The sequence below is a fragment of the Parasteatoda tepidariorum genome, chromosome 6 (genome assembly GCF_043381705.1).
Source record: "Parasteatoda tepidariorum isolate YZ-2023 chromosome 6, CAS_Ptep_4.0, whole genome shotgun sequence".
In the NCBI taxonomy this organism is placed as follows: domain Eukaryota; kingdom Metazoa; phylum Arthropoda; class Arachnida; order Araneae; family Theridiidae; genus Parasteatoda; species Parasteatoda tepidariorum.
Genome location: NC_092209.1, coordinates 77,382,600 through 77,396,161, shown reverse-complemented (window position 1 = coordinate 77,396,161; position 13,562 = coordinate 77,382,600). Strand labels below are relative to the sequence as shown.

The window sequence follows — 13,562 nt, the reverse complement described above, 5'->3', positions numbered from 1 at the left end:
TATATATATAAAATAATGAAAAATTGAAATAGTTGATTTTAAAATTTCAATTTAAAAAATTATCACAATGGCATGTTAAAGTTTATGCACAAGTATGTTTGTTTTCTCTCTTTCAAATTAACACAAAAAAAAAAGAAAATTTAAACCCAAAAAAATATTAAATCCAAAACACACAAAAAAAATTTAAACATAACTCACAGTTGCTCAAACCATTAGAAATATCAGTGTAGCGAATTCCAGCTTGGTAATTGCACTTAAACCTAAAATTTTATCATCAGGCCCTTCTCATTTTTGACAATTTGCAAAGAAACAAATATGTATGTAAATAATCCAAGAACCAATCACATCCAGGTAAACAAAAGTTGCTATAACACGAAGATTATGCCATTGAAAGCAAAGTATATCATGGTAACCAGAAATTGGATCTCGGCAAAATTCAACAAAAATTATAGCCAAACCAAGGGTTCCGACTCTACACTAGAGCCAAAATAAACACAGGTGAAGATTTTGTGCATTTCTTTTTTAAAGTTGATGTGAAAATCCACTATTAATCAAAACCACCGAGGAATTCCTTAACCTTAGTAAAACATCATTGTAATGAATACTGAGCAATTGCACTAAATTAAAAAAAAACAAAAACATTTAAGGTATTAAGCTGAAATCTTTGCTCCTCGCATTCGCCTGGTCTAATCTAAATCCTTCCTTGGCAGTTATCGCCATTTACAAGTATTAAAAAAAAAAAAATCTTACAATTTTTAATACACCACTTTTTTATTTTATAATTTTTTTCTCGATTAAAAATACTTACCCGAATGTACCTTGTCCTATTTTTGCCAATCGTTCATACTTTGAAACTTCATCACAAAAGGGATATTCAGCATTGGCCAGTTTTTCAAGCACTTTCTCAAGCATGTACTTTTCACTCCTTAAAAATAATAATAATAATAAAATCTACAATAACTTTAAGAAGACATCTAAAACTTTCCTCAGCTAAAACTTGTGGTTTAATCATCCAGATTAGTGGAGACTAAAAACAAGATAACATTAATCTGAAATGAAATTTTAAACAATGCATCAAATGAAGGTTTTGTGAGATACCCATACACTAAGATCCAATTCACAAATAAAATTCCCTGACAGAAAACTTTAACAATAAAACAAAATATTAATAATAAAAATTAAGTTTTTATGAAATAAAATTGTAAACAATAATTTTTTTCTTGTTTTAAAAGAAAAAAAAGCTATGAATGCTTTTTATCAAGAAAAATATTTTTTTATTTACATATATATTATCTTTATTTATAGAGAAAATATTTTTTTTAGAATAATAAAAGCTTATAAATGTGAAGTATAAAAACATTTCGAGGCTATGTAAAAATAGAACTCTATATAGAAAATAGAACTCCATATTGTTTCATAGCAAAAAACAAAAACAAAAAAAAAACTAACTAAAAAACATAGTAAAACACTAAAAAAGTGACAGTCAAAATCCTAAAATGTTACGTGCGAAATACTTTTTAAATAATTGAAAAAGTAGCTGATATTTGAGCAAGAAAAAAGTTTATGTGGGAAACATTTATCCACAGAATATATAAACGTTTTAATAAAAATATCAATTCAAGATTTTATTTATTTGTTTAAAATTATTTGAACATGATTCTCAATGTGTAATTTTTAAATCATGCAGATACAAATTTCAATGTTTTATTTTAAAATCGCTTAAATGTGAATTTCAATATTGACAACCAAAATAGTTGCATGAATGTCAGTGCAACTAAATAGTAACTTTCATAAAAACTAAGTTTCCATAGTAAACCAACTAAATACATTAGTACATATTTACACATCAAACTTACTAAAATACATATTAAAAGTGGAGCTTCATTTCTTGGGAATTCAAAAAAAAAAGACCAACTTTCTTTAGAGAGGATTATACTTTTTCTTTTTCAGTAACAATAAAAAATTTTCTGCAAACGGCATTCATATATATCAGTGTTGCCAGATTAGGGGTTTCCCCCCTAAATTTAGGGGGATTTTTTATCTTCAGTGGGTATTTCAGGGGAATTTGTTTTAGGGCTATTTGAGAATTTTACTAGTTCCATTTTGGTTATGTTCTAATATCAAATTTTATAACTGAATGTGTGAGATGGTAATTTGAAAATCAATATGATAAACCAAAACAAAAAGATTAACATTTAATTTTAGGACTTAACCCCTTTGTTGAATGTAGTAACTTAGCTCGATCAACCTGTATGTTTGGTGAATTTCAATTAAAATTATTTGAAATTTTTAATGTGCATGGTTTAAAAATAATGCCCAAGGATAAAGAAAAAAAGAAGTACATATAGAATTACAAGAAAGATTGGGAACACAAAAGGGAGTTTAAAGGTAAATTAATAGTACAATTGCTCATAATTTTTTTTAATTATCAGCACATTATTAATTTGTTGATAATAATAAATTAAAAAGTATTAAAGCAACGTTATTTATACATTACTTAACTTTTGTACTATTTTTTAATACTTGTACATTAAGTTAAAAATTTTGGCGTTTTTAAAAATTTGTAGGGGATTTTACAACGCCATCTGGGGGTGAACGGTTATCGGCACCTGGCAACACTGATATATTAATATTATACCTACAGGTGTGGTAGCTAGTGGCCTCAAATTTTACTCCATTTCTCCTATTCAGTAACTTTGTTTTGCTTGCGGCCCAATCAAAAAAACTTGCCTAACGAGAAAACAGGGGTGATTGTGAGCCCAAGTCAAAATTCCAGAAAATTTCCTGAATTTGAAAATAAAAAAAAACAGTTTAAATTGAAAAATTAGAAAAAAATTTAAACAAGGTTTTTTTCTCCTTTTTCTCAATATTTCTTAGTTTACTAAAAATATATTTAAAATTTTACACATAACTATACCATTTACACATACCTATGATGACCTGGAGAATTAATTAAAATTTACAAATATGTCTTTTTTTTTTTTGAGTTTATGATTATAACAACTATTTAGTGATAAAAAAATGAATATTAATCATGAATATAAGCTTATGAAGTATCTCTGTGGCTCTCCCTTACAAACAAATTAAATAAACTGTGTTTTTAAGATCTACCTTTAAAAATTTGATTCCCGGAAACTTAAGTGATCAATGATTTTTTGAAACGTCTGGACTTTCGATCTCCGGAAACTTCTGGATCACTGTTAGCGAAAAATCCGGAATTTTTCCGGATCACAATCAGCCCTGAGAAAATTACCGTAATAGTACTTGCATAAAAAAAAAAATTGCAACATTCGCACAAACGGACAAAGGCATTCGAAATCTGGAGGGGAAAAAAATTACAGATTAGGATCACCTCAAAGGGTAAACTATAAATCACTCCCTTCTTCAATCAAACCTCATAATATATTTAAATTTATTGCGAGTACAAAAGCCTTTTAGCCCTTTAAGAATTGTAGTTGGGGCGAACAGGTACGGACAAATCTCTATGATCGTAATAGTGTTCCACACAGAGTTACTTTCAAACCTTATAATGAACTACAGTTACTAAATATGCATGATTTTGTTGTGTCACAACAACCAGAAATAAGACGTGAGTTGTACCAAACAATTTATTTAAACATTCACACGAAAAATCACAAAATATTACCCAAACGAAATATCTCTTCTCAGAAAAAAACTCTCTTTTTCAACAACAAAAAAAGAAAGAACATCACTTCTCGTGTGTGTCTCTCAAGCAACATTATTTTAGCATTACCTCTCGAGGAATTGATGCTTTTAGCTCAGTTGTCACTCTGTTACGTTACAGTCTAACTCCTCCCTTCCACAGAGTTTTCTTTGCAAAAGTAGGAAATGGCAAAAAAACATACATAAAATTTTGTCAAAACTGATCTATATAGGTTGACATAAAACTGTTTTGTTTATCGGTATATAGGAAAATAAAACAGTAAAGGAAAATAAACAGGAAAATAAACAGTAAAATTGNCATTTTGGTTACGTTCTAATATCAAATTTTATAACTGAATGTGTGAGATGGTAATTTGAAAATCAATATGATAAACCAAAACAAAAAGATTAACATTTAATTTTAGGACTTAACCCCTTTGTTGAATGTAGTAACTTAGCTCGATCAACCTGTATGTTTGGTGAATTTCAATTAAAATTATTTGAAATTTTTAATGTGCATGGTTTAAAAATAATGCCCAAGGATAAAGAAAAAAAGAAGTACGTATAGAATTACAAGAAAGATTGGGAACACAAAAGGGAGTTTAAAGGTAAATTAATAGTACAATTGCTCATAATTTTTTTTAATTATCAGCACATTATTAATTTGTTGATAATAATAAATTAAAAAGTATTAAAGCAACGTTATTTATACATTACTTAACTTTTGTACTATTTTTTAATACTTGTACATTAAGTTAAAAATTTTGGCGTTTTTAAAAATTTGTAGGGGATTTTACAACGCCATCTGGGGGTGAACGGTTATCGGCACCTGGCAACACTGATATATTAATATTATACCTACAGGTGTGGTAGCTAGTGGCCTCAAATTTTACTCCATTTGTCCTATTCAGTAACTTTGTTTTGCTTGCGGCCCAATCAAAAAAACTTGCCTTACGAGAAAACAGGGGTGATTGTGAGCCCAAGTCAAAATTCCAGAAAATTTCTTGAATTTGAAAAAAAAAAAAAAAAAACAGTTTAAATTGAAAAATTAGAAAAAAATTTAAACAAGGTTTTTTTTCCTTTTTCTCAATATTTCTTAGTTTACTAAAAATATATTTAAAATTTTACACATAACTATACCATTTACACATACCTATGATGACCTGGAGAAGTAATTAAAATTTACAAATATGTCTTTTTTTTTTTTTGAGTTTATGATTATAACAACTATTTAGTGATAAAAAATGAATATTAATCATGAATATAAGCTTATGAAGTATCTCTGTGACTCTCCCTTACAAACAAATTAAATAAACTGCGTTTTTAAGATCCACCTTTAAAAATTTGATTCCCGGAAACTTAAGTGATCAATGATTTTTTTAAACGTCTGTACTTTCGATCTCCGGAAACTTCCGGATCACTGTTAGCGAAAAATCCGGAAATCAGGATTTTTTCCGGATCACAATCAGTCCTGAGAAAATTACCGTAATAGTACTTGCATAAAAAAAAAATGGACGAAGGCACAAACGGACAAAGGCATTCGAAATCTGGAGGGGAAAAAAATTACAGATTTTAAGGATTGTAGTTGGGGCGAACAGGTACGGACAAATCTCTATGATCGTAAGTGTTCCACACAGAGTTACTTTCAAACCTTATAATGAACTACAGTTACTAAATATGCATGATTTAAAAGTTATGACGATGAAACTAGTTCCTACAGCTAGTTTAATCACACATTGTTTTTTAAAATCAAAGATATGTCTGTAATAATGATATTTAAAGCGGTTCAAAACATGTATTTCACGATCAGATTCTGTCTAAATTACTAACTTCAGTGAAAAAAAAAAGGCAATTTGTAAGATTATACGATATATTTCCTCAATAAATGAAAAATAGAATATTGTTATTAGACTACAAAGAAAGGCAGAGGGGATATTTCGGAGACTAATAAAAACCGAAAAGTAAATAAATGAACTTACTTTTCAACCGTAGCTCGAGTCGTCATTATGAAGTTGTTCCAAAGAAAATGTCACCTTGAAAATAAAATCAAACTCTAAATATATAAAATATCATTTATAATTAATTATATTAAAAAGAAAAAATTATAAAGAATGTTTTGAACTTAGGTATTGCACGTTTTTGTACATGAATCAATGATTGATTGATTACTTCCTATCTTTTGGTTGCTTATTTCTGCCCTACAAGACCTTTACATTAATTCTTGCAATTTATGAGTATCGTTTCACGAAAATTAACGCTAAGCTCACTCCATCCNGATCCGACGTTATCATCTCCTTGTTGCCATTCTGTAGTAGAAACTATGGTTTAAAATTAGTTACCAATTCCTTAAAAGATAGATACCCATATAAATATCGGTCCACGAAAATTAACGCTAAGCTCACTCCATCCAGTCAAAAATTCCTTAATAACCAAATATCAACAAGCACTGTTCCAAGATCCTGGAGATCAGGTGAGTAGAAGTAAGCAACCGATAACGTAAACAACTCTCAAATATATACTTGTATACTTCTACTCTTGGCTTCTCCAAGCTTCTACTAATATACTTCTTTCTGGAAAAATTCTTTATCGAGATAATTGTATTTAAACATAATATCCCCATAATTAGAAAGAAGAAGAGATTAATTAACCATATTTGTGCAAAGAAAAGTTTTAAAAAAATTGTTTTTGATTTGCAACTTCTTGGATCAAATTTACAAGTCTGCGTATTCATAATCTCACTCATCTAAAGTGAATTACCCTCGTAGTAATTGAAACAATATAGAAAGCGTTTTAAAAAGGTTATTTCCATGCAGATCTAATTCATAAATTATCTCCTTTATACGGGAGGAAAATCGATGTGGATGATAAAATATCTTTTTGCTGACAGTTAACAAAATTCATATTGTGCGTGCATAAATATTTTTTTCTGTACGATTTATATAATCAATAAACTATTCATTCAGTGTGTGAAAATTCTCCATGTATAGAGGAAATATTATTACTAAAGGCAATCTCAATCTATGTAGCACCACTAACAGCAAATAGTATCTGTGCAATGTGTGTCATAGTTTCAATGATGTTCTAACAAAAAATTATTTTAATATATATGGAAATTTATTGTTTGTGGTGATAAGTTTCTATTTGTAGTTCATAATTATTCTTTGTTATTATAAAACATAAGTACTAAAAATTATAAAAAAAGAAGTAGTTTCGTTTCATTGTTTTGTGTTCATAATTTGGAAATAATTTAATTAAGCACTCGTGAAAAATTAATCAAGGAAGAAAAATAATTTGGTTTAAGTAACACTTTCAACGAACTTTTCATACTGTGCGTCATTAAACAGTTATAAATAGATTAAAATTTTGGATTACTTATTACAGTTGCAGATAATTAAGCTGTGTGTTACTTTCATAAAATGTGTATGATAAAACATATATTTATGCACAAGAAATTTAAATTGTGATTTTCCTGTTCACTATGAAAAAATATTCTCTGTATTCAGTTTGTGTAATTTAATACTGGTAAATAGAATTGAACTTTGTTGACTTTCTCGTATTTATGTTAATGAATAAAACTTACCTTTTCTTACGCATGATAGAACATTGATATAAAAATTGGAAATTAAAGTTTTTTTTCATATCTTTATAGATAATTTCAAACATTTTAAGTCTGTGAAACTGAAAAAAATATTTTTTTACCTTTCTGCATTTCTAATGAACTATATTTCTGCAGAGTCTTTGCTAATAAAATGCTAATGAAATCAAATTTGATAATTTCATGTTTATAATAATTATTATACTGTTAATATCATAAAGTAAAATAATTTAATTTAGTATTGTATCATGGTATGTTTGACAAAAGAGAAATAAAGTTCATCTCAATATAATTTAAATTAATGCTTCCACAGACGCACCTATAAACAAGTCATATGCCTGCTGTAAGGTGATCATGTTTCTACAGTATTATATTTTACTTACTATACAGCATGTTCTTTTTTGTATCGTATGTTATTAAAGTCCTAATTTAATTCAGAATAGGTATCGTCCTGTAAGTAAACCTTATTCATGTTATTGTGACAAGAGGTTTTCAGGAAAAAAAGTCCAAATAAACACTGTAATTTTCATAGTGACGAGAATACCTTTTCTTTTAGTATATGTAATAAGATATTTTCAATGAATGTTTATGTATAAACACGGTTGCGTTCATTCTGGGGAGAAACCTTAATCTTGTACTATATGTAATAAGAGTTTTTCAGAAAAAAGTAGTATGATTAAACACAGTCGTGTTCATACTGGTGAGAAGCCTTATTCTTGTGATATATGTCATAAGAGTTTTTCACAAAAAAGTAATCTCACTAGACACGGTCGTGTTCATACTGGTGAGAAGCCTTATTCTTGTAGTATATGTAACAGGAGTTTTTCACAAAAAAGTTGTCTGAGACTGCACAGTCATGTTTATACTGGTGAGATGCCTTATTCTTGTAGTATATGTAATAAGAGTTTTTCAGAAGAAAGTGATCTCGCTACACACGGTCGTGTTCATATTCGTAAGAAGCCTTATTCTTGTAGTATATGTCATAAGAGTTTTTCACAAAAAAGTCATCTCACTGCACACGGTCGTGTTCATACTGGTGAGAAGCCTTATTCTTGTAGTGTATGTAATAAGAGTTTTTCACGAAAAAGTGATCTCCCTAGACACTGTCGAGTTCATACTGGTGAGAAGCCTTATTCTTGTAGTATATGTAATAAGAGTTTTTTACAAAGAAGTGATCTCACTACACACTGTCGTGTTCATGCTGGGGAGAAGCCTTATTCTTGTAGTATATGTAAAAGGAGTTTTTCACAAAAAGATATTCTGAAAAAACACAAATGTGTTCATACTGAGGAGAAACCTTATTCTTGTACTATATGTAATAAGAGTTTTTCAGAAAAAAGTAGTATGATTAAACACAGTCGTGTTCATACTGGTGAGAAGCCTTATTCTTGTGATATATGTCATAAGAGTTTTTCACGAGAAAGTCATCTCACTAGACACGGTGGTGTTCATACTGGTGAGAAGCCTTATTCTTGTAGTATGTGTAACAAGAGTTTTTCACAAAAAAGTTGTCTGACACTGCACAGTTGTGTTCATGCTGGTGAGAAGCCTTATTCTTGTAGTATATGTAATAAGAGTTTTTCACTAAAAGGTAATCTGAAAAAGCACTGTCGTGTTCATACTGGTGAGAAGCCTTATTCTTGTAGTATATGTAATAAGAGTTTTTCAGAAAGAAGTTATCTCACTACACACGGTCGTGTTCATACTGGGGAAAGGCCTTATTCTTGTAGTATATGTAAAAAGAGTTTTTCACACAAAGGTACTCTGGAAAAACACAAATGTGTTCATACTGCGCAGAAACTTTATTCTTGTAGTATATGTAATAAAAGTTTTGCACTAAAAAATGATCTGACCAATCACAGTCTTGATCATGCAGGCGAGAAGCCTTATTCTTGTAGTATATGTAATAAAAAATTTTCACTAAAAAGTAATATGACTAGACACAGTCGTGTTCATACTGGTGAGAAGCCTTATTCTTGTAGCATTTGTAATAAGAGTTTTTCAGAAAAAATTAGTCTGACACTGCACGGTTTTGTTCATACTGGTGAGAAGCCTTATTCTTGTAGTATATGTAATAAGGGTTTTTCAGTAAAAAGTGTTCTCACTAGACACGGTCGTGTTCATACTGGTGAGAAGCCATATTCTTGTAGTATTTGTAATAAGAGTTTTTCACAAAAAAGTAGTCTGACACTACACGGTCTTGTTCATACTGGTGAGAAGCCTTATTCTTGTAGCATTTGTAATAAGAGTTTTTCAGGAAAAATGAGTCTGACACTACACGGTTTTGTTCATACTGGTGCGAAGCCTTATTCTTGTACTATATGTAATAAGGGTTTTTCATCAAAAATCGCTTCCACTAGACACTGTCGTGTTCATACTGGTGAGAAGCCTCATTCTTAGTTGGTTTATGAAACATATAACAGGGTGCATAGCGTTTTTAAAAAGTGCTTAAAGGTGCTTATTTTCGTTTTCTAAAAGCCCTTAAAGGTACTTCTTTCATTGGGTGTTTTTAAAAAGTGCTTAATGATTTTCCCCTTTTTAAAATGAGATTTATCCTTTACCATGTTAATTTTCATTACGAATTATGCAAAAAGGCTCAGTTTACAGGGTTCCCACGGTCCTTAAAAACTGCTTAAATTTTATTCTGGAATATAAGGGCCCTTAAAAGTACTTAATTTTGACGCAAGGTTTTTAAAAGTCCTTAATTTTTCAGCATCACTACGGAACAATTATTCAGTTAGTAATAGAGTGTATTAGGAATAATAGAGGATGACGAAGAAGTATTACTTGTAAAAATCTATAAATGATTAAAATATAAATAATTTTACAGTATTTATTAATTAAGGAACCTTATCAACTTTCTGGTCATAGGAATACGTTGATATCTTTGAAAAATTGTTTTAGGCCCTTTTATTTACATGTTTACTAACTGATAAAAACCTAATAATAAGAACTTATAAAAACAAACTAATAAAAGAGAACTAATAAAAAACAAATTGGTTTGAAAATTATAAATCTTTTCAAATGTAATTTTATTTTTATTCTATATAAATTTTCATAAAAATATTTATTGCAATGAATTTAAAAAATGTATTGAGTTAAGCCTTATGAAAAAAAATGTGGAATGATTTAAGGTGCTTAGATATTAGTATCACCTGTTTTTACTCAAAATGGGACTTAATTTTACATGGCATAGTTAAGAAAACTTCTCAAGCATAACTCTAATTCAACTTTTTAGTATTAATTATTTTAAGATATACCTTTATGAATAAAACATTTTATTAATAGAAAAGAAAGAATTATTTATAGCGTAACTGAATATTTAGTGAGATTGGCCCACAAATGAATATGTGATGCAGGTCTAGTAGCGAAATATAAAAACTTGTTGTAATAAATTTTTCTATGTTTTTGCCAAATTTCTTTATTTACTCTTCTTTTTTTTAATATAAATGAAAAAAATTGCAAATCTTAATTTCTGGACAAAATTTTACAATGAAATCATTAAAAATTTAATATGGATTAGTTTCATAGTTCATAGATGATGTTAACCTTTAACGATCTGAATATGTTTTTTAAAAAAAGCCCAACCCGGCAGAAATTGCCTGGTACTTTGGCGAGCCCTGTTAATGAATGCAATTATATCAGTTCTTACATTATGATAAAATTGTTTATTTTTTTATTTATTGATTTTTTTATGAAATATAAATAATTGGCACTGTTACTGGTAGTATATATATGATAATTAACAATCATTCTATTTTTAAAGTCCTTAATTTTTCAAAGAAGTCCTTAATTGTTTAAAAAAAAGGTCCTTAAAAGTGCTTAATTTTTGCCTTGTTAAAAGGGTGGGAACTCTGGTTTACATTGTTCTATTCATCATTTTCTTAATTAATTTAACCCCCAATCTATTTTGAAGTATTATCATGTCCCTAGCATATGAAAATGCCATTCGTTTTACATGATTCTAAATTTCATGTTTTTTGACAAATGTCTAAAACAATGCTAAAAGTTTTTTTTCTATGTGACGGTTAAAACCAGGTAAAACCATCATTTGTCAGAAACTTTCCAAATGTGCCTAATTACGATATTTTTTTATGTGCTTAAAAATATTTTTTGAGTGCTTATTTTTTGTTAAATAATTTGGCTACGCACCCTGTATAAAGTAGTATAGATTGCTTCATAAAATCAATTTTTTGTTTTATCAAGTTCTTGTTCTTCAAGGCAAGTCATTTAAATATTTACTGATCATAAATTTTTTTAATCACATTTAAACGTTTTTGAGACTATTTTCAACCAAAAATTAGAAGAATGCACAAGATTACTCACTCTTAAAAAATAATCGTAATTAGTAAAGCATAAGTATTTTTTTGAATTCTAAAAATCTATTTAACTAAATAATTAAATTTAATAAGGAAGTATGCAAATGATTTTAGTTTGTCATTTTGAAATAGCTGCACGTTCATTAAAAAATTTTTTTGTCATGAGGTCTTTATGTATAAGTGCGTTATATTAATTTCTAGTTCTTTTTTTTATAATGATTCAGCACATCTTCAATATCTTGTTATAAAATTTTTTATTTTTTTATAAACGGTTGAAATAAAATGCACTTCATTTAATTTTATACTTATACTGCGTATTATAACATAATGGATAAAGAAATTATGTTTAAAAAATTTGTCAAAGATATTTTATAAAAATTATTATTTTTAGTGCAATTTCCATATCTTGTACAAGATATATTTCTGTATTTTTTATAGACAATTAAAATAAAATGCACTTATTTTAATGAAATTCTATAAGTTTGTGAAAGACATTCCTTAAAATTTATTTCATTTTATTTTTTAAAACTAATTTGATGTTCATGTGAAGTGATTTATCGTCACATTTTGTGTAAAGTAAGGATGTTCAACTTTTTTTACAATCATGTTCCTAATGTTAAATAATCTATTTTTTGTTGCGTGTGTGATAAAATATTTTTACAAAATAGATAGCTTTCTGGTTGCTCATAGTAACCAAAAGTTACTATGAGCAACCAGTCTTATTGTAATCTTTAATATGGATAATGTAATTTTTTTGTTTGTGTGTAATAAAATATTCTCACAAAATAGCATTCTGGTTGTTCACCAATGTGTTTATTATGGTGTGATTTATTATTGTAAATGGTGCAACGTATGAAAAGTTGAATTCATTAGGTTGAATAACCTAACTTTTGTACACGGGTGTGAGTTGTATTTTGAAACAGTTTAGATAATTGTCAGGGACCGATCAAGACAAAATCAAGCCCAAGGCCCACAAAATTTACCGAACCCCTAACAATATATTTTGAAATTAAATTTCTGAAGAGTAGTCCTAACAATGAAAAGAATCAATTAATCTGCATGATTCAAGAGAAACATTCTAAAATATTTTGAAAGCAGAAAATTGAAGATTATCTTTCGAAGATAAAGTTTACGCATTTAAATATTAAAGCAAAATATAAGATACTGTGTGACAAAAAAAAAATAGTTTGGTGACCACAAACAAGTGAAATCAGTGATTTTTGCTAAAAGTCACTGATTAGCAGAATTTTTTTAAAGATTGTAGCCTTCCATCTACAGCTTTACATATTTGTTAAAGATAAACTTTTAGTTCTTGTTGACACTAATCATTTATAAGAGACTTTGCGAATATGCATTCTCGTTGCATTTGCTTGGCTTAAGCCGTTGGAGTAAAAATTGCACCAATTAAAATTCAGCTGTTCTTTCGAATTTGATAAGTAGTACAATGTTTACACGAGTGTGATTTATCACAATATTAAGAAAATTTGAAATTAAAAAAATGCCTTTTTCGAGAAAATTTGTTTCTTTCAGTATTTAAAAAAAGTAATATTGTGGTCCTTCAACTAATTTTTGAGACCCCTTAGAAAGTGTGGGCCTAGGCAGTAATCAGGCCGTGATAATTGTGACGGGTCTGGTTCATTTCATCGACAATCACTTCATCGACAGGCCATTTCATCGACACCACTTCTACAAAATGGTGACTGTTACACANAGAAAACTTACTTTAGATTTTCCATTTGCTGAATAGTTATTTTTCAATCTATTTGATTGGAAAATAATTATCCATCATTCTTAATTTACCTTAGATCTTAATATAATTATCAAAAGTATTGAGTACTATCTGCCTTTAGCAGCCAGCTTGATCTCTTTCAAAATTATTTTGTGTAACATACATTACCCTATAGTAATAGAAGAGACGCTTTTAGTTTTTGACATTTTTTTAAATTTCTCAAAAAATACGGAGACGATTATTTTGTAATTTAGAG

General features: G+C 28.5%; 2 protein-coding genes across 4 annotated transcripts in view; one reads left to right on the top strand and one right to left on the bottom strand.

Annotated features, from left to right (window-relative positions):
• LOC107452331 (cyclin-dependent kinase 9) overlaps positions 1-5,839 on the bottom strand; it is a 16,287-nt gene extending 10,448 nt beyond the window's left edge. Inside the window, exons 1-3 of one of the 3 annotated variants that reach the window (XM_043048616.2) lie at positions 5,809-5,839; positions 5,643-5,696; positions 809-925 (exon numbers count right to left, since the gene is read on the bottom strand). In XM_043048616.2, the coding sequence (XP_042904550.1) occupies positions 809-925; positions 5,643-5,668 (143 nt within the window). In that variant the 5' untranslated portion in view covers positions 5,669-5,696; positions 5,809-5,839. The other 2 variants (XM_043048615.2, XM_071182755.1) reach the window with 2 other exon arrangements.
• A 214-nt stretch (positions 5,840-6,053) lies between these two features.
• LOC107452322 (zinc finger protein 271-like) lies at positions 6,054-12,368 on the top strand. Its single transcript, XM_043048614.2, has one exon. The coding sequence runs from the start codon at positions 7,931-7,933 to the stop codon at positions 9,656-9,658; it is 1,728 nt and encodes a 575-aa protein (XP_042904548.1). The 5' UTR covers positions 6,054-7,930; the 3' UTR covers positions 9,659-12,368.
• The last annotated feature ends 1,194 nt before the right edge of the window (positions 12,369-13,562 follow it).

Excerpts from the sequence above, each read along its gene's own strand:
- LOC107452322 (XM_043048614.2), top strand. The coding sequence starts at position 7,931 with ATGATTAAACACAGTCGTGTTCATACTGGTGAGAAGCCTTATTCTTGT.